This window comes from Anabrus simplex, chromosome 3 (genome assembly GCF_040414725.1).
Source record: "Anabrus simplex isolate iqAnaSimp1 chromosome 3, ASM4041472v1, whole genome shotgun sequence".
Lineage (NCBI taxonomy): Eukaryota > Metazoa > Arthropoda > Insecta > Orthoptera > Tettigoniidae > Anabrus > Anabrus simplex.
This window is the reverse complement of record NC_090267.1, coordinates 453,636,138-453,659,223: the sequence shown is the minus strand read 5'-3', so window position 1 is coordinate 453,659,223 and position 23,086 is coordinate 453,636,138. Positions and strand designations below refer to the sequence as shown.

Below are 23,086 nucleotides of genomic sequence, written 5' to 3'. Positions count from 1 at the left end.
CTGCAAAAATCTAAAGAATTTCAACTTACAACCCCACCATAGGATGAGTTCGTTTGACATCACTAATATGTATTCAAACATCCCTATTACCGAAACAGTAGAAATTATTAATTCAAACCTCTCCAAACATAGCAACCTAAGTAAGCTCGAAATAGATTAAATTATTAAACTACTTAAATTCGTATTAAATAGTAACTATTTCACATTTAACAAAAAAATTTACCACCAGTTGAGTTTGGCTATGGGTGACCCCAGCTCAGGGATATTAGCAGATATTTATATGGACAATATGGAACATAGAATAATTAAACCTAATATGGAAGGACTCTGCCTATGGCTAAGATTTGTGGACGACATGTTCGAAATAATAGATAACCGGAAAAATAACAGCGAAAAAGTCTTAGATTTTTTAAATAATATTGACAGTTACATAAAATTCACTAAAAAAGACGAAAAAGATAGTGCATTAAATTTCCTGGACGGTACTGTAACACGCTTAAATTCTAAATTCACCTGAAATTCTACAAAGAGGCAACCTTTTTTAGTATGGTCTACAGAGCTCACAAAATACCCTTATCACCCGCAAATTTAACGAAGAAACTAAATTTTATAAAACAACTAGCACTAGTCAATGGATACAAAGTTGAGATGGTAAATCGAATCATCAATAAAGTAAAACTCAAATTAGCCACAAATCTCACACCAGAAAATGCGCAACTTTTACTTACACCAGTCCAGCGATTCATCAAATAGCAAACCCACTGAAAAAACGGGATATACAAATAGCCTTCAAAACACACAACACCAATAAAAACTTATTCTTTAATCACAACATAGTAAACTCGAATAATAAGTATCAAGGTTCTGGGATATACTGATCATCATGCATGCAGTGAAATTTTTCATATGTTGGCCAAACTGGCCGCAGCTTTCTTACCAGATACATGGAACACTTTAATGATTTAAAGCATAATAAATATTCCGCAATGAGTAACCACATGAAAGAAACTGGACATCAATATACCACAATAGACAGATACCTCAATATAATCAAAAGGATTGAAAAAGGGAAACTAATGATGGAGTTTGATAATATATATATTTATTTGGACCAATATTTTAATAAGGAAAAAAACCTGATGACGCGGTCGATGTAAAAAGTCTGTTAATAGAACAATTGCCAATATTACTACAAACTTTCAAACCAGTTAATAGTAAATTCTTTAAGACATTTAATCTGAAAACTCCCGCCACAAAAATAGTCACAAATACTACTTCAAAAACACAAAGATTCCCCTCCACGTAATACGCCAAGGTCCAACGCCCCGCCTACCGTTTCCTCCCCTACCCCCACCGCGACAACAAATAAAGACTCCTCACCACTTGATACGCCAATGTCTAACGCCCCGCCCAATATTTCTTCCCCTAAGTCCTCTACCTGCCCTTCACAACAGCTTCTCCATACGTACAACACAAGGAGTAGAACCACAAAGGATAACAGTCGCCGTAATGTAACAAATACCACGAAGTTTTGTAGTAGCAGTCCAAGGGGTAAGTGATACATACCAATATGTTCACAACACAAGCACAATAACACACAACATTATCACGTAATTTTCCTTTGTTACAGACGCATCATCATCATCATCATCATCATCATCATCAAATATTGTGAAATAAGAAACCACATCAACACCTCAAGATTTTTGGATTGACGTCCCTTTGGACTAAGCCCTCATTTTAACGGACTACTGCCAACGTAAAATCCAATAAGACTAGTTCAAAACTACCTATTTAGCATTTTACTGTTCATAACTAATAAACTTCCAACATATCCAAGATTTTAATCTTCAGACACCAATAGTTTTAACAAATATTACGACTCAAATTGTAACACAAGTAGTCAAACAATTGTTTTTAATAAACTGAACTTAAATTTTAGCCAAATTTTCAACATTATGAAGATTTTACTGTGTTTTGGACGTCAATGTCTTTAGAATTAGCAAATATTCCATTTTCAGTATTGTCTTTAATATTGTTAAACTGTCAATGTGTTCACAAATTCCTATGCATATGTATTTTACTACTTAATTTTAGAATTATATTTAAGCACAAAACTGTCAAAACAAATTAACAATGAGAGGTCTTAACCTTGAGATGATTACAAAGGCTGAGGATGCTTGAAAGCAAGCAAAACATGTCCCTATAAAACAGAGTTGTAGCAATGTGAATTTCTAAGAACATAAAAATAATTGTATTGAAAAGGTGGAATAAAATATAAACCACAAAATTGTAAGCATATTATAGCAAATTTCAATACGGGTCTAAACGTGAGATTAGTTACATGTAATAATGTCAGAGAGGTCCCGAGCTAATTGAACTGCTGAAAGTATTCTTGGCTGCAAAAGTTTAACGCTAAGAATTTCATATTTAGGTTCCGTATTGAAACAAGATTTACATCAAAGAAAGGACAATAAGTTCCACCTTTTCAATACTATATATTGTGTGAAAGTTTTACATTACAGTTAAAACATCACAACTTTTGTACATTCGGTACCGGTTTCGACAGATTCCCTGTCACCATCAGCCGAGAATAATTAAACAAAGACAAATATAGATCATGATTCTTATGGTGTGATTACAATGGTGGATTAAAAATATACATTATATGATTAAAATAGTATATATATATATACACACACAAATAAAAGGTAAGTGAAATGGGAATGGTCATTATTCTATGAGGTGTACACCTTAATATTTCTAATTAAAAGGTTAATTTGTTAAAAGAAATTTTGTTCTTGTAATATATAATTAGGGCCTATAGTGAAATTTGATTGTAGGCTTAAATCTGTAATATTTTAACTTTTTGACCAGTCAATTCATTGAAGTTATGTAGCCATGTTTGACACATTAAAAAGGTAAACAAACATGTAGTCGAATGGTGTTCCACATAAAATATGTACAATAAAATTCGATTGGAGCTTCAACTTGGACTTCAGAATGGAAGAATTATATTAATGTTCAATGCAAGCAGAAATAGACGAGTTAATTTTTTCACTGTGTATTGATGTTGATAGTTAGAATGTCCATTGAACAGTTCAATATGTCGATTTGTATTCTGGAATAGTTTACATTATTTTGAGAAATAGTAATTGAGGTTCTTGCTAAGGTGGTACTTGAAGATCTTGTGTTGTAAGTTGTGAATACATAAATGATTTGGAAAGATCCTGATCCAAGTCGGAACCTATAAGAAATAAAATGCTATTTAAAGTTATATGAAATTCGGAAGGAGTAAAAATTCGCGAAATATTAGCGAAATAAAGGACTCGCCTCAGGTGCCAAGTTGGTAGTAGATGTATCGGAGTGGAACTAACAGGTTGAATGTGAAGAGACGGACCTCAGAAGGAAGCAAGGAGGGGCGGAGTTACTGAGCGAGGGGAAGAGGGAGCGCGGTGGAGGCGGGACTATAATCGGGTGGGCGCGGACGGCGGTAGGGGTAATATGTAAGCGTGTTATGGATTGTTTTGAAGATAGATTGATTTTTGGGGATTTTAAGATTGTTCGATATTTTGATAAACGTATCGAATAAAATCGTAGGTTTGTCGGATAAATCATTGAGATTAAAATTTGAATTATGGTACTGATCAAGTGAGATGTAAAATTGTTCAGTGAAATCAAGTATAGGACCTTTATTTATTATTTCAATGATGTCTATATCGTGGTCTATGCCATAAAATTTGTGTTTATAGTCGTGTATATGTTGGCCTACTGCGGAGAATTTTCTGTATTTAATTGCATTTACGTGTTCTGTATATCTAATTTTGAACGATCTACCGGTCTGTCTGAGGTAGGTACTGAGGCAGTCGTTACAATGAAATCTATAGACACCTGACTTTTCAAAGGGGTTGGAAGGGTTGATTGAGTTAGAGTTGTGTAGAATGTCTAGGTTTCTATTATTAGTTCTGAAGGAAATGGTAATATTCTGCTTCTTAAATATATTTGTAATATTATGGATATTGCGATTATAGGTAAAAGTTGAAAAAGTTTTTGATTTAGTAGTTTGTTTAATTAGGTTCGATTTTGGGCGATGTCTGAATTTGCTGATTATATTTTCTATAAAATTCTTATTGTAGCCATTATGAAATGCGATATTGCGTATAGTGTTTAATTCTTTATTAAGGTCTGATTCTGACATAGGAATATTGAATGCTCGGTGTACTAGGCTATTGTAGGTAGCCCGTTTATGATTAGGGGGATGAGTAGAGTCCTGTTGTATTGTCGTAGCAGTATGTGTGGGTTTTCTATAAACTTTATATTTAAAGGAAGATGGGAGTCTAGTGATAGTGAGATCTAGAAAATTGATGGTATTGTTGACTTCGGATTCTAGTGTAAATTTAATGTGTTTGTCGATAGTGTTAAGATGTGTTAGAGTGGTAGCTGCGTCTATAGTGCGTTGGTCCATAATAATAAATACATCATCGATGTACCTGGACCAGAGATGTATGTTGTTAAATGTTGCATTATTGTCTATTTTTGTATGTTCTAAAAAATCTAGATATATTTCTGCTAAGATGCCGGAGGCTGGTGAACCCATGGCTAGGCCGTCCTGCTTGTATATTATTTTATCGAATGTAAAGTAGTTGTTATTGATTAAAAGCTTCAAGATAGACATAAAGTCAGCTATCTCAAGTTGACTAAGTTGGCTATGGTTGTGTAGATTTTGAGGGATAATATGAAGGAGTTTTTCTGGTTTAATACTAGTGTACATATTAGTAACGTCAAACGAGTGTAAAGAGTGATATGGTTGAAGTGTAAAGTCATCTAGTTGTTTAATAAGTTGAAGTGTATTCTTTATAGATTTCTTGGACTGAAAGGTGTAGTGTTTTTTGAGGAATTGTTGAGTGAATTGTACTGCTTTATACAAAGGACTAGGTCTATAGTTTACAATAGGGCGTATTGGGACATTAGTCTTATGTATTTTAGGTTGTGCTTTGACAGTGGGAAGTCCTGGGTTCATATGAATTAGTTTACTTTTTTCACTGTCGGTTAAGAGAAAGGATGTATTTTTAAGCGTCTGTTTTAACTGCCGTTGGATTGCTTGTGTTGGATCTTTGTTAATTATTGTAAAAGTGCTGTCTGTGAAAAAATCTTTAGTTTTGGATACGTATTCTGTTTGGTTCATTATTACAGTGGTGTTTCCGTTATCTGCCTTCGTAACGATGGTATGATTGTCTTTTATTTTCTTTTTAAGTTGAATGATCTTATTTCTATCTTCAAGTTGTGATTTGGTGATATTCAGGGTTGGTGATATAAAAGTTTTCTTTAATTGTTTATTAGCTTCGTGCCTGAGTTCATCTTGTATGTCGTAAGGCATATATTTTTTTAAATCACTGCTTCTGTTTCTGTTATTAGTTTTTTAGCAACTTTTGATGGGTTGTAATTAGGCCAGTTATGTTTAGGGCCCTTTATAAAATAGCGATTTCTAAAGAACAACAACAAGAGACACGTTTTACCACATCAACATAAAGTCTACCATAAAACTAACAAATTATGGCTCAAAAATGAATTAAAATTTCTACATAAGAAAAAATCACTCTTAAATAACCAATTATATGAGACTCACCTCGAAGTTGCTACGTTGTTATCAGACTCACAATGGAATATTTTCCAAGAGAAAGTCTACAGTAAACTATCCACTTTACTTGTTCAAAAACAGTCCACTTTAAATAACAAGTTTCAAACTCTCCTTAACAAATCTCCCACAACCAACAAACCATCTAATAACCCGATCAGCCTAGACACTGCCAGTCACCCCATAACCGAATTTCATCCCCCATTCATCAACTTATCTAATGCAACATTCGATGACGAAGAGATCGCTATTTTATCAAAGGGCCCTAAACATAACTGGCCTAATTACAACCCATCAAATGTTGCTAAAAAACTAATAATAGAAACAGAAGCAGCGATTAAAAAAAAAATATGCCTTACGTCATACAAGATGAACTCAGGCACGAAGCTAATAAACAATTAAAGAAAACTTTTATATCATCAACCCTGAATATCACCAAATCACAACTTGAAGATAGAAATAAGATCATTCAACTTAAAAAAGAAAATAAAAGACAATCATACCATCGTTACGAAGGCAGATAACGGAAACACCACTGTAATAATGAACCAAACAGAATACGTATCCAAAACTAAAGATTTTTTCACAGACAGCACTTTTACAATAATTAACAAAGATCCAACACAAGCAATCCAACGGCAGTTAAAACAGACGCTTAAAAATACATCCTTTCTCTTAACCGACAGTGAAAAAAGTAAACTAATTCATATGAACCCAGGACTTCCCACTGTCAAAGCACAACCTAAAATACATAAGACTAATGTCCCAATACGCCCTATTGTAAACTATAGACCTAGTCCTTTGTATAAAGCAGTACAATTCACTCAACAATTCCTCAAAAAACACTACACCTTTCAGTCCAAGAAATCTATAAAGAATACACTTCAACTTATTAAACAACTAGATGACTTTACACTTCAACCATATCACTCTTTACACTCATTTGACGTTACTAATATGTACACTAGTATTAAACCAGAAAAACTCCTTCATATTATCCCTCAAAATCTACACAACCATAGCCAACTTAGTCAACTTGAGATAGCTGACTTTATGTCTATCTTGAAGCTTTTAATCAATAACAACTACTTTACATTCGATAAAATAATATACAAGCAGGACGGCCTAGCCATGGGTTCACCAGCCTCCGGCATCTTAGCAGAAATATATCTAGATTTTTTAGAACATACAAAAATAGACAATAATGCAACATTTAACAACATACATCTCTGGTCCAGGTACATCGATGATGTATTTATTATTATGGACCAACGCACTATAGACGCAGCTACCACTCTAACACATCTTAACACTATCGACAAACACATTAAATTTACACTAGAATCCGAAGTCAACAATACCATCAATTTTCTAGATCTCACTATCACTAGACTCCCATCTTCCTTTAAATATAAAGTTTATAGAAAACCCACACATACTGCTACGACAATACAACAGGACTCTACTCATCCCCCTAATCATAAACGGGCTACCTACAATAGCCTAGTACACCGAGCATTCAATATTCCTATGTCAGAATCAGACCTTAATAAAGAATTAAACACTATACGCAATATCGCATTTCATAATGGCTACAATAAGAATTTTATAGAAAATATAATCAGCAAATTCAGACATCGCCCAAAATCGAACCTAATTAAACAAACTACTAAATCAAAAACTTTTTCAACTTTTACCTATAATCGCAATATCCATAATATTACAAATATATTTAAGAAGCAGAATATTACCATTTCCTTCAGAACTAATAATAGAAACCTAGACATTCTACATAACTCTAACTCAATCAACCCTTCCAACCCCTTTGAAAAGTCAGGTGTCTATAGATTTCATTGTAACGACTGCCTCAGTACCTACCTCAGACAGACCGGTAGATCGTTCAAAATTAGATATACAGAACACGTAAATGCAATTAAATACAGAAAATTCTCCGCAGTAGGCCAACATATACACGACTATAAACACAAATTTTATGGCATAGACCACGATATAGACATCATTGAAATAATAAATAAAGGTCCTATACTTGATTTCACTGAACAATTTTACATCTCACTTGATCAGTACCATAATTCAAATTTTAATCTCAATGATTTATCCGACAAACCTACGATTTTATTCGATACGTTTATCAAAATATTGAACAATCTTAAAATCCCCAAAAATCAATCTATCTTCAAAACAATCCATAACACGCTTACATATTACCCCTACCGCCATCCGCGCCCACCCGATTATAGTCCCGCCTCCACCGCGCTCCCTCTTCCCCTCGCTCAGTAACTCCGCCCTTCCTTGCTTCCTTCTGAGGTCCGTCTCTTCACATTCAACCTGTTAGTTCCACTCCGATACATCTACTACCAACTTGGCACCTGAGGTGAGTCCTTTATTTCGCTAATATTTCGCGTATTTTTACTCCTTCTGATTTTCATATAACTTTAAATAGCATGTTATTTCTTATAGGTTCCGACTTGGATCAGGATCTTTCCAAATCATTTATGTATTGACAACTTACAACACAAGATCTTCAAGTACCACCTTAGCAAGAACCTCAATTACTATTTCTCAAAATAATGTAAACTATTCCAGAATACAAATCGACATATTGAACTGTTCAATGGACATTCTAACTATCAACATCAATACATAGTGAAAAAATTAACTCGTCTATTTCTGCTTGCATTGAACATTAATATAATTCTTCCATTCTTAAGTCCAAGTTGAAGCTCCAATCGAATTTTATTGTACATATTTTATGTGGAACACCATTCGACTACATGTTTGTTTACCTTTTTAATGTGTCAAACATGGCTACATAACTTCAATGAATTGACTGGTCAAAAAGTTAAAATATTACAGATTTAAGCCTACAATCAAATTTCACTATAGGCCCTAATTATATATTACAAGAACAAAATTTCTTTTAACAAATTAACCTTTTAATTAGAAATATTAAGGTGTACACCTCATAGAATAATGACCATTCCCATTTCACTTACCTTTTATTTGTGTGTGTATATATATATATACTATTTTAATCATATAATGTATATTTTTAATCCACCATTGTAATCACACCATAAGAATCATGATCTATATTTGTCTTTGTTTAATTATTCTCGGCTGATGATGACAGGGAATCTGTCGAAACCGGTACCGAATGTACAAAAGTTGTGATGTTTTAACTGTAATGTAAAACTTTCACACAATATATAGTATTGAAAAGGTGGAACTTATTGTCCTTTCTTTGCTGCAAAAGTTTCTCTAATCCTTTACCAGCAGTATCCAGCATACATAAAGGCCTATAGCCCCCAGACTTTCCTTTGCTTATTAAAACTAGCCAAGCTGTTTTCCAGCGAACACTAAAAACCCCTGATAGCAGGCAGCTATTGTATATTTTCAGCAGTACTTGTGGACAGAAATCTGCTGTCACCTTTAGTATCTCTGCTGGAATACTATCTGGTCATGGCGCCTTTTTATTTCTAAGGGACCTAATCGCTCTCGTCAATTCTTGTTGTTTAGAAAGTGGTACCTCATCTGTTAAGTTATCATCATCATCATCATCAAACCTCTCAGGTTGATCTGGGAATAATGTATCTACAATATCCTTCATTGCATTTGAGTCCATGATCGGGTTCGAGAAACTTCCGAGTTTCTTCATAACAATCTTGTATCCCAAACCCCACGGATCGTCATCCACTTCCTTAGCCATTTTCCACCATTTGTTGACTTTACAACTTTCACCCCATCAACTCAGTAATTAAAACTGAGAGGACTGGGTGAGATGGCCGGGTGGTTAGGGTCGTGCGGCTGTGAGCTTCAGGGAGATAGTGGGTTCGAGCCCTGCTGTCGACAGCCCTGAAGATAGTTTTCCGTGGTCTTCCATTTTCTCACTAGTCAAATGCTGAGGCTGTACCTTAATTAAGACCACGGCTGCTTCCTTCCAACTCCTAGGCCTTTCCTATTCCATTGTCACCATAAAACCTATCTGTGTCGGTGCGACTTAAAACAAGTTGTAAAAATAAAAAAATAAAAACAATAAACTGAGAGGACTTTTCGTATTAGTGAAACTCACAACCTGACTTTTATGTTGCTGCTGAAGTTGGTTGTGTTGTTCACAAAATGAATGCTAGTAAGCGAAATGTTGTATCATCAAGACGACAAGGAAATTAATTTGTTTTTCAGTGGGGGTGGGGGTTGGGGATGGGGCTTTAGAAAAATGTGATAATGTGTTGAGCAAACTTAATAATTAATTCTGAGGCAAAATAGTTGAAAATGTGACTCCCTCTTGGAATTCAAACATGAATTATTCTACGTATTTAGATTTATACTCACAGCCCGTAATTGTAGACATGATAATAAGATTTTGGGTTTTTGTCGTGTCAGGAAACAAGCTGAAATTCTTTACGTTTCACAGAGAACTGACACGGCAAAAGCCCAAAACTTATTATCATGTCTATAAATTCTCCTTCTATATTAGGATATCATGACACTGAAACAACTTCAGTTAAAGGTGGAATATATAAAACAAGTCTAATGTTGCTGCTTGCAATACACTCTTTAAACAATTTTTATAACCTGATGGCCATGATTGTTAAGGCGTCAGATCTTTATATTCTGACACCGTGGTTATCCAGTTGAGTCCTGTTGGTGGAAAAAATCTTCACCATCAGAATATTGGCTGGCAGGGTTGGAGAGGTAGTGATATACAATTCCTAATCACTAGGTTGTGTGCCAGAAGCCTGGGTTAAGTTCAAAACCTCTTCGCGGTGTTCATGTGGAGTGAGGGCATATGGCGCTGTTGATAGTGATTCGCCTGTCATATGACAATGTTAAGCTTTGAGCAGATCTTTTGGTGTTATTCAACAAGATCAGGTTATATGCCAACACTGGGTTTCAGTCTCCTCCTACTGTATTATCATTGTTATTACACAGTACACAACTCTTAGCATGCATTCATTACACTGGACCCAGAGACATGTAGACCCGCATAATGATCTTTGCCTCTGAGGCTAGGAGTAACTAAATAACTCCTTGGCCAAAAGTGGTGTGCACAAGTGAATGAAGATTGCAAACCACTCATCATCACGGCCAGTGGACTCGTGTCCACATACCTTAACATAAGAACAAACTCGCAGAGATTTCATAACCTATATCAAAAAGAAATGTGCATTTTTAGGTTGTCTTTCAGTCTTAATAATCTAATGCCAGTGGGTTAGATACATGAATGAAGAAAGAACTGTGAAGAAAACTGGTATTAAAATGAAAGGGAAAATAATCTGATTATTGACCTGATAAAGAACAGCATAAAGCAGCTGAACCTGGATTGGGACACTGAGGCAGATGAGTACTGTCCGAGAGATACAGTAAAGTAGAAAAGAATTACTTTTGTCCTGACTTGCCTCCACCTTGATGAGGGGTGGTGGTGGTGGTGGTGGTGGTGGTGACAATCTTTCGCCTCAACTACCATGTGCAGGCATTTCAGTTTAACACAATCTAGGCTGCTTGCATATCAGTTGTGACATTTCATTCTAGTCTGCCAGATGGCAGAGAAACATCTCTTTTCAGTGATCTTTGGGTGAGTTTTTAATTAATTTTTGGTGGTAAACACCAGATATCTCACCAGAGAGCTTTTACATGCCAACATCATAGGACATGGAGTGTTGAATGGATTTTTACTGTCCTTCAAAAATCTGACTACCTCTGCTGGCTTTGAACCCTTGATTTTGGGATACAGTGGCTGATGCTCTACCTGTGATCCACAGAGGAAATGATGATGATGATGATTACTGTTACATATTCTATTTGCCTTACACAACACTTGCTTCAGCAACATTTTTCTTGGAAGATTAAAAGTACACTACCGGGCGAGTTGGCCATGCGGTGAGGGCCGCGCAGCTGTGAGCTTGCATCCGGGAGATGGTGGGTTTGAACCCCACTGTCATCAGCCCTGAAGATGGTTTTCCGTGGTTTCCTATTTTCACACCAGGCAAATACTTGCGCTGTACTTTAATCAAGGCCACGGCTGCTTCCTTCCCACTCCTAGCCCATCGTCGCCATAAGACCTATCTGTGCTGTTGCGACGTAAAAAAAAAAAGTACGCTATGTGGGGGAACCTGAAAGCAGAGATGTTTGTGTTTATTGGGTTACTTACCTAACAGAGTTAACAGCTGTCTTTTACACCTACAAACCTGGAGATAACTATTGTAATATACTTCAAAGCCAACTGAGGTAAGGTTTACGAATTCCAGTTATACTAATTTTAATTTCCTTCTCCAGAATGTCCATCGTGGTTTTGCTGAATTCATTCTAGATGGAGAAATGTCATTCTAAATTATGCAAGTACTTTCTTTTAACAAACACGGAATTCCTCTGTTTTTAAAATAATTTTTATATAAAAGTATATAGCCTACTGTCTGAAAAAAGTATTTCACTCATATATTTTTGCACTGTATGTTGCATATCACCAGAATTTTGCATTTTAAAACATTATATTCCTTCATGAAATATGTTATTAAAACTGAAATTATGAATGAATTTGGATCACATTTTTATATCCTTTTTTGGATTTTTTTAAAGATCTTTATATATATATAGCCGGGCTAAGTGGCTCAGATGGTTAAGGCGCTGGCCTTCTGACCCCAACTTGGCAGGTTCGATCCTGGCTCAGTCCGGTGGTATTTGAAGGTGCTCAAATTCGTCAGCCTCGTGTCGGTAGATTTACTGGCACGTAAAAGAACTCCTGCAGGACTAAATTCTGGCACCTCGGCGTCCCCGAAAACCGTAAAAGAGTAATTAGTGGGACGTAAAACAAATAACATTATTATCTTTCTATATAGGTCTTTTTTTAGGTAATTTTTAGGTCTTCAGCTTCCGAGCCCTAATTATTTATTTCTGTTAAGATAAGTTTGAGATGTAGCTTTTACCATAAAGTACTACAGTTCAGAAACTTAAATTTCAACTTTGTTTAAAGTCATCCTTAGCCATCTGAAATATGAATGTTTGATGTCAGTACCTTGACGTAAAAGATACCTCTGCTACAGCCATTATATATTTCTTTCTGTGTGTTGAAGGAGCTATGGGCCTGCTGTGCGCCAGCTATTAATGAAGTATGATTTAAAATCGGATCAGATTTCTCCAACTGGATACCGTAGCAAACTTTTGAAAGAGGATGTCCTGAAATATATCACAACTAATAAACTAACTGAAAAACCACTGAAAGCAGGTATGTACATTAAAAGCAGTGTGAGAAATAATTGTTATACTTCACTCACATAACGTGCACTTCCATGCAAGTTTCTTTTTCTTGTGGTAGGTTCACATACATACACAATTACATTTATATATAGGTATAGGAAAGGAACAAATAAGTGTCAGATCAGATCAGAGAGACGGAGAGAGGAATAAGGAAGGAACACACATAACAGGGCGAACACAATGGCAGATCAGTGTGAGAAGACAGAGCAGCAGAAATAGGGAAAGAGGACAAATATTGAATCACAAAAGGATAAGGACAATCCCCACATCTTTCATTAACATGAGATTTAAAATAAAAAAAAGAAGATCAAAACTTGGCCACGTCCAGTGCATTCTGAGTGGCACATGTACATGAAGATGGACACAGTGAGCACTGAAAAATGTGCTTGATGGTTTGGTCTTCTCCGTATCCACACTTGATCATGCTGGTGTTGATCACCTTGACTTCAGCCTGTTCATATATTTCCATATCATCCAGTTTCTTACACTACAAAAAGAGAACACTGTACAAATGGATATTTCTCTAAAATAATGTATTCTGTTCCAGTCGTTGTTTTTTCCCCTTCAAAGTTATTCTTTTCTAAAAGAACCTTGCATCCTTGCTGCAATTCTTCCATTCTCCATTGTAGACAGTAAAAACTAGAGCCTGGATTTTTGTTTTTCTTGCATCTTACTTAGATAATTTCAGCCTATCTTTGTGTTTTGTACTCATATGATTCTAATCTGTGGATTTTATTGAACCAAAGTCCACCTATGTAGCGTAATGGTTAGCACTATTAGCTGCCGTCCTCGGAGGCCTGGGTTCGATTCTCGGTACTGCCAGAAATTTAAGAATGGCAGGAGGGCTGGTATGTGATTAGAATGGTACATGCAGCTCTCTTCCATTGGGAGTGTGCTCTTAAAAGAGCTGCACCACCTCAGCATGAGGACAAGAGATTACTTTGTCCGGCTCCATGGCTAAATGGTTAGCATGCTGGCCTTTGGTCACAGGGGTCCCGGGTTTGATTCCCGACAGGGTCGGAAATTTTAACCATAATTAATTCGCCTGGCACAGGGACTGGGTGTGTGTGCCATCTTCGTTATCATTTCATCCCCATCATGACAGCCAAGTCGCCTACGGGAGTCAGATCAAAAGACCTGCTTCAGGCCTTTCCGGAATCCACATGGCATTTCATTTCATTAACCTAAAAAGGGCTAAATGGGACTCAAAGACCTTAATGAGCCTAAAAGGGCCCTTTTCAAAATCAGTGTAATAAATCCTTTTTCTTGATATATATATATATATATTTTTTTTTTTACAATTTGCTTTACGTCATACCGACACAGATAAGTCTTATGGCGACGATGGGATAGGAAAGACCTACTGTAGAAGTGGGAAGGAAGCGGCCATGGCCTTAAGTAAGGTACAGCCTCAGCATTTGCCTTGTGTGAAAATGGAAAACCTCGGAAAATTATCTTCAGGGCTGCTGACAGTGGGGTTCGAACTCACTATTTCCTGGATGTAAGCTCACAGCTGTGTGCTCCTAACTGCACGGGCAACTCACCAGGTTTTCTTGAATCCGTGTGGAGCTACCTGCCAGTTATTTTCATTATACTGTACATGTTATGTGAAAGCTTTAGAATTGTTCACAGCTTTCTTGTGGGCTGCTTACAGAATAAAAAGGAATGAAATGCAGTTTTCTCTGAAAAGAGAATAAGCTAGGTTAGGCTGTTAACTGTACCTCACTTTCACTTTTGGGGGTTGGTTGTTGTTTTACTTCTTGTAACCTTTCTGCTGTTAGTGAATATATACCGAAGTTGTTTTGTGTCTGTATGCCTAGTTCAGTTTATTTTTCATCTGGTGCATGTGGATTATATAGTAACATACTCAACATTCCAAAACCAAGCCTACCGGGTGAGTTGGCCGTGGGGTTAGAGGCGCGTGGCTGTGAGCTTATATCCGGGATATAGTGGTTCGAATCCCACTGTCGGCAGCCCTGAAGATGGTTTTCCATGTTTCCCATTTTCACACCAGGTAAATGCTGGGGCTGTACCTTAATTAAGGCCACAGCCGCTTCCTTCCAACTCCTAGGCCTTTCCTATCCCATCATCGCCATAAGACCTATCTGTGTCGGTGCAACGTAAAACCACTAGGAAAAAAAAAAAAAAAAAGCCTGATTTGGCAGTGGATTGGGGAAGATACTAATTTCAGTATTGATGGAGTAGTAATTTTTGAACACGCTTGTTATAAGCTAGTTAATTTAAATATTTTGTTAATTAAGGTCAACCTGATCAATACTTGTATTACATAAAAAGTATTGATTAGGTAGACCTTAATTAACAAAGTATTTTGTAATTGTCACTATGGATTGCAATAAAATTTGTTAGGATTCATCTGAAATGAAATGGCGTATGGCTTTTAGTGCCGGGAGTGTCCAGGGACACGATTTATCTAAATAACTGTGTTGGATTTTGCCTGTGGTATTTTATTTGCTATTGCATCTGGCTCCATGGCTAAATGGTTAGCATCCTGGCCTTTGGTCCCAGGGGTTCCGGCTTTGATTCCCGTCAGGGTCGGGAATTTTAACCATCATTGGTTAATTTTGCTAGCACGGGGGCTAGTTGTATGTGTCATCTTCATTATCATTTCATCCTCATCACGACGTGCACGTCGCCTACGGGAGTCAAATCAAAAAGACCTGCTACTGGCGAGCCGAACATGTCCTTGGACACTCCCGGCACCAAAGCTATATGCATACCTGCCAACTTTCCCGATTTAGGCGGGAGACTCCCGATTTTCGACAGTTTTTCCTGCCTCCCGATTATTCTATTATTTCTCCCGATTGTAGCTTATTTTTTGGTGAACTTCGGACATCTGTTTTCAAATCCCGCTGTTTCAGCTTTTTTACGCCAGTGGCCGGAAGTCCTTCGCTCATTGGCCGCTTTCAAACGAAATATCGACGTTTATTAATGTGCGCGAATGTGCAATGTTTATTGAAACCTGTATATCGCAACGCGTATATCGATTGTCAATCTCTCGTTCTCGCGTGCTGTTTTCGTGTTCGTTCACATCAGCCTAGACGATTCTAGGGACTAGTCGTTATATATGGAGTCTTTTTTAATAATTTAGTGACAGAATTTCAATGATAACGACTAGTGACTTTTCTAGAGATTTTAGGAGCCATTTGGAGAAAATTCTGACTAATTTTATCTCAATATAAATAGAGTTTTTTGTGTGCACATTGCTCAGAATTTAAAAAAAATATCTCCGTACCGGCTGTGACCGCAGTAACAAGGGGAAATGCAAGTTTTAATTTTCCGTAATTTCTGTCTGTATGCATATATGTATGTATGTACATATGTACGCCCATGACGAGAAAACGGCCAAAGAGAATTAAATGAAAATTGGTATATAATGTCGGGGAATAGGTTGGTACAATCTAGGCCATAAATAATTTTATTCACGCCGAGTGAAATGGTAGTTTAGGGGAAGGCCTAAGATGTAATTCTCAAATATTTATATTTTTTTATTGGCCCTGTTGATAAATAATATATAACTAAAGTTATATATTATTAAATTTCGTATCGTTTATGTCTTATACATTTTACTGTACCGGTATGATAAGAGATATTCATGAATTTGGATTTTTGTTGCTAAGCCCATATAAGCGCCGAGGTACGAGAAAATGGGAGAACAGAATTTAATGAAAATCGGTATGTTATGTCGGGGAATAAGGAACCACAGTCTATGCTATACATAATTTTATTTACCTTGTTCGAAATGGTAGTTTAGGGGAAGGTGCCAGAAATTTAATTTTTGATTACCTAAAATTATCGAAAATTACTACGTAACTAAGTAATAGAGAATACAATTTCCAATTATTTATGTCTTATTCAGTTTTAGTGTACCGACTAAAATGAAATTAAATTGTGAAAATGATTATAAGAATGAGAAAAAAGTCATCAAGGAACGATCGCTGGAATAATAACACAAGAGGGAGTCACGAAAGAAAGGATGACTCACTTTACATTAGATGCTCTAATATCACAGAGTCAGAAGAAAACTAAATGTGAAGGCCTGCAGTATAGAAAGCTCATAAAATTGATCAACAATAACATTACATTGGCCATTGTTTGATGTGATGTGCTTTTTGTATTCTTCTGCCATTTATCTCCGATAGATGGGATTACTGCTGCGTACTGTTATTGAGTATAACAGCCTGCCTGAATATTGGCGGAAAGTAACAGGGAAGTTAGATCTCGCTCTTCTTTAGCATGCTATTCCTCTGGTTCATAAATTTTCTGATACTACTGGTACTAACACACTGTATCAGCATAGTATTCGAGCTATTCAATCCCTACTCTGGGATAGTGATTGGAATGAGCAGTGTGTACACTTAAACGCAATAATTACACAGGAGTGTTCACGGCTGTCTGCGTCCTGGTCATTCTAGCTCTAGAACTTTGAACTGTTAGATCGACACCGTGTTATTTTCGTTAAAAGTAAGAAAATGTGCTGTTTTTTTTATTTTTTTGAATATTTCATATGACAGCGTTGCTTTTAATCGCAACATTCGTACTGACGTCATTGTAATGACCTATGTTGACACTTCATTTGGGAAAACTGTAAGGACAGTCTTTCTGAGAATTCCGTAGCAAAGCACGAGTACATTAGCTAGTTATTTGATACAGATAGTATTGCGCTTCGCATAATCGCACGGAAGCTTGATGCAATATATTAATGTATGCATTTGCTAAGTAATGGCATCTAAGTGCATGACTGATTCACACGTGTGGAGCATGAATTCATGCTATTTTTGGAAATATTATCAGAGACCGATCATCTCACTCACATACTTCCTGTGAGGGAATAGAGATGTGTAATTTTTAGCATTGTAGCTTCGTATAGCAACAGTCGGGCTTTGAGACAATACGTGTTATAAATATATCATAGTGCTGTACTGTGCTAGATGTAGAATAAGCAGTTTTGACCAATAATGTATCTCCTGATTTTTCCTGATTTTCATATCGAAATCTCCTGATTTTTGGTTTTGTAAAGTTGGCAGGTATGTTATATGCCTTTTTTTTGGTTTTTTTTTTTTTTTCGCTAATGAACAGCAGCATCATTATATAATCTATTTGACTCTCTACCTGCAGTTTATAAAATGGCCATGGCCGCTTCCTTCACATTTCTAGGCCTTTCCTATCCTATCGTCGCCATAAGACCTATCTGTGTCAGTGCGACTTAAAGCAAATAGCAAAAAATATAAAATGCAAGATTAGCATAATTATGTCATAATGCAAATCATCCTAATTCTAATTCTTTTTTCTGTATTGTAAATTGGACATAACATTTCTGTAGAAGACTCAAATAATTTTTAAAAGACTGAAAGAGGCTAATTAGTGATAATAATAGGCTAAAACTGCATTTATAAGAACTTAAAATCCAGGACCTGGTAATAACAGCAGTATTTATTAAACTGCACTGAGTGTATACCAACAGCATCAGGAGTGGAAAATAAATGCTCATCGTTCCGCAAGGAAACTTTAACTCAGGATGATTAGTCAGTGATTACGTGGCTTAGCTGGGTGCACTGACCAGTAACCAATGACATAAATCCAGAATGATGTGAAAACAACAGTTTTTCTTCTTGTCAAGCGAGGTGGATTGTGTGACAATACAAGTGTTAGCCAGTATCTGAATTAGGAGTAGTGTATCTGATTTAAAAAAAATTGGAGTATAAAGGGCAAACTCAACATGAGACTAACATTTTCTTTTTTCATTAAAAAGAAAATTAAAAATTGAGAGCCATGGAGAAAAGTTATGTGAGTCCACATTATTAAATCCACACTTCTTTCCTTTTGATATAATTGGCACTGAAGAAAACTAAACAAAGATTTTGAGTGATGTGGCTGTGAGAATTAAGGGCGAACTTAACAGCTCATCTCCTTGTTTACATAAGGATAAAAAGAAAGACCAGAAATTACAACTCTGAAAAATTCTACCTTGCAAATTAAAGTAATTTGTAAAAATTGTACGATTGTCCAATCACCCTGACTCCTGCAAAACTAAAAGACATCATGAGTTATTACCATATGTCCCTTTACCTTTGTGTAAGTTTTTCTCCGCATCATTGAAATGAAATGTCGTATGGCTTTTAGTGCCGGGATATCCCGGGACGAGTTCGGCTTGCCAGGTGCAGGTCTTTCTATTTGACTCCCGTAGGCGACCTGCGCGTCGTGATGAGGATGAAATGATGATGAAGACAACACAAACACCCAGCCCCCGTGCCATTGGAATTAACCAATTAAGGTTAAAATCCCCGACCCGGCCGGGAATCGAACCCGGGACCCTCTGAACCGAAGGCCAGTACGCTGACCGTTCAGCCAACGAGTCGGACTCCGCATCGTTGACGTCCGAACTCAGATAACAGGAACAAGAATGAGAGAATGGCAGCAGTGATGATGACATGATTGACCGTGAATAAATGACAATTTTATTTTTTGTAATTACAAAATGTAAGTAGAAAAAACAGATGTTATTGCTTCCTAATTTGTTCTGTAGAGATATTCAGTCCTTGATAATATAACAGAAAAGTATAATAAAGAAAATAGGAAATTATTCAATTGTACATTTTTAGAATAGACATTTGTGCCTGAAAACAATACATAACACTTGTAAAGCCTTTTAGTTTTATTGTTGGGTTGTCCTTTGTATTCATAGTGCCTCATATATGATACAGTCCATACTTTCACTGTATGCACTAATAATATTGGTTTGTATTTATGCTCTTTTAATACTATGCTGCACCCAGCGGTAGTAATATCTTTACCACACTTTGCATACCTGTGTGCCGCTGTTAGTTACTACTATCACCAACTTTCAACATTCAGTTGCATAGAAGCTAGTCATGGTGTCGGTTCGGTTGTTGCCTTGAAATGTTGTTGGTTTTCTTTTCCACCAATGGTTTATATTATCTTTCGGTAGTAATTGGTGTTGCTTCCTAGGGATAATGTTTCGTAAGCATGTGTGCTCAGCTAGTTCCGACATGACTGTTGATGAATTTCATGTTTTAGGCTTGAGGGTCAATATAAAGAAAACTGAGTTCATGACTAACATAAAGGGAGTCCCACCTACTATGACATTACCACCATTCGTAAGGTTTCTGCAGTGAAGTACCTAGGGGAGTGGATTTCAGCAACCGAGAATGAGACATTAGCAATAGACACCAGATGCACCAAGTTGGAAAGGATCTACCATACCTGTAAGAGCATCTATACATCCAAGTGCCTCTCTAAGAACCTTAAACTCCAACATTACAATTCAGTAGTAAGACCGTCCGTACTGTACGCCTGTGAGTGTCTTCTGATGAACAGAAAAGGTCCACTGAGGAAGCTAGAGCTCAAAGAACGAAAAATACTAAGGAGGATTTTAGGACCAATAAGAGAAGGGGATGTTACTTACAGGATAAGGCACAACAATGAGATCTGTGACCATCAAGAAGACATAGTTACATACATGAGGAAGAGGCGATTGACTTTCTATGGACATTTGACTCGCATGAGTACTTACAGACTTACCAGCAAGATCTTTGATGGTTATGAATTTCATGTTTTTGGTCCGTATTGAACTGAGAATAATATATAAGTAATAATAATAATAACGTAAATGTTTCCACCTTTTCAATACAATATATTCACAAAATTACAAAATTATACGGTACTAGTTTCGACCCATCTAGGGGTCATCATCAGCCGCATTGGAGCAAAGATCATTTGTGGCGAAATCCTAAGACAATATTATTTTAAAGAATAACAAGTGAAATGAGATGTTATGGTAATAGTTAATAATACAAGGAATATACATACTAAGAGGTTTTTAACAAAGAATAAAGTATAAATGGGGTGTTGTAAAAATTATAATCATGGAAATCAGTAAGTTCTTGTATTGAAATGAAATATGGCTTAGGAAGAGGGCTTAAGGTGGGGCTGAAGGGTGCGGGAGAAAGTGTAATTGTCTTGGAAAAGTACCTTTGATTAAATTTAGGATTGAGTTTAGGTTGGCTGCATTATTGTTTCTGAGGAAAGTGATAAATAGATCGACCCTTTACTGAACATAATGGAAAATTACTACATACACCTAGACCAATACTTTAATGCCAGTCACAATCTCAATGAAATCTCAGAGAAACCCAACATACTCTTCGATCTATTTATCACTTTCCTCAGAAACAATAATGCAGCCAACCTAAACTCAATCCTAAATTTAATCAAAGTTACTTTTCCAAGACAATTACACTTTCTCCCGCACCCTTCAGCCCCACCTTAAGCCCTCTTCCTAAGCCATATTTCATTTCAATACAAGAACTTACTGATTTCCATGATTATAATTTTTACAACACCCCATTTATACTTTATTCTTTGTTAAAAACCTCTTAGTATGTATATTCCTTGTATTATTAACTATTACCATAACATCTCATTTCACTTGTTATTCTTTAAAATAATATTGTCTTAGGATTTCGCCACAAATGATCTTTGCTCCAATACGGCTGATGATGACCCCTAGATGGGTCGAAACTAGTACCGTATAATTTTGTAATTTTGTGAATATATTGTATTGAAAAGGTGGAAACATTTACGTTATTATTATTATTATTACTTATATATTAGCAAGATCTTTACCACTACAGGCAGAGGGAAAGCGTCCAAAAATAAATGGATCACCACAGTGAAGTCCGAACAGCTGGGGATTTCAGAACAAACCATACAGGATCGTGTATTATTCTGGCAGTTGACCTTTCAAGGTGTCTTTCCAGAGTCTCTCACAGGCACCACCTGACCAAAGTGGACCGAGGAAAGGAAGCAAGCACACAGCCAGAAGATGAAAGCTTTCTGGGCATAGAAAAAACAAAATTTCCATACAAGGAGTCGAAACGAGCCCCGTGGTCCTCTGTAGGCCCAAACGATAAGAAGAAGAAGAAGTAGTGCAGCAATTTTTAAATATAAGTTTATGAATATAATATGTTTTACAGACGAAAAAAATCTGATGCAGCTATGGATGCCAATTCGGTTAATATTTCAAAATTTGGCTTTGTGGGCACATCTACTGAAACATACTAATACAGATTCTAATCTAACTGGTCAATTTGCACCGATGTCCTTGTTTACAATGCCAATGTTCTTTGTTTGACGATGGGGTTGCATCGAGTTGCTGCAGGTACACGGGAAACAGCCACATTTTTAGGAAGCGGTATAAAACAGTATTACAGAACTCGGCAGAGGTAGTCGGATTTTTGAAGGGCGGAAAAAAGTCCATTTGATACTCCATGTCGTACGATGTCGGCATGTAAAAGATCTCTGGTGACACATTTGGTGTTTACCCGACAAAATTCATTAAATCTCAGCCATAGATGCCCAAGAGAGATCTGGTTTACTCTGTCTGCCATCTAGTGGGCCTAGAGTAAAACGGAACGTCGAAATTGACGAGCAGACAGCCAGATGGCATCAAATCGAAATGTCTGCACACGGTAACTGAGGCCATACGATTATTGTTGTTATTATTATTATTATTATTATTATTATTATTATTATTATTATTATTATTATTATTATTATTATTATTATTATTACAGAACCCACTTCAAGGAAGCGATATAAAACTACATTACACTTCACACCAATTTGAAATTAGCTCATTTTCTGCATTTACTAGCCTGAAGCGCCAGAATCATCTTGTTTACTTAGTGTGTAATTGTTATCCTCATCCTCATTTTCAGAAGTCGTGTCTTCCATAAGCACATCCATTATGGATTCGTTGTCGAAATTTCGTACACTTGAATTAGACATGCTAAATATTCACAAGAATTACACAAACAAGCCTGCCTCTCGAACACACACTCTTCCTGTCTGCATGTACCGTACGTACTTTCCCATCCATTTCACAGCTGAGAGTCAACGATGACGCAGCCTTAGGTTATGTAGGAACGTGGCTGTGTTATCAATGGCTCGAAAGAAGAGCTCTTGACTTATGCTCTTAACTATTATATTTTATGCTTATAGAAGCATTCAACAGTATCCTAGTGAAGTCACAGCTCGCTGAAACGGCAGCTACAATGTTTTAGCTACAATGAAATCGTGCCCGTAGATTCTCTGAGCTCCGTCAACAGCAATGAATTAGTGCACCCGTAGTTTCTA

The 23,086-nt window shown here is 36.5% G+C and overlaps 1 protein-coding gene across 2 annotated transcripts in view; it reads left to right on the top strand.

Annotated features, from left to right (window-relative positions):
* LOC136866503 (pyruvate dehydrogenase protein X component) overlaps positions 1 to 23,086 on the top strand; it is a 95,862-nt gene that overhangs the window by 26,412 nt on the left and 46,364 nt on the right. For both annotated transcript variants that reach the window (XM_068226751.1, XM_067143537.2), the window contains exon 4: positions 12,727 to 12,878. In XM_068226751.1, the coding sequence (XP_068082852.1) occupies positions 12,727 to 12,878 (152 nt within the window). The remainder of the gene's footprint in view (positions 1 to 12,726; positions 12,879 to 23,086) is intronic.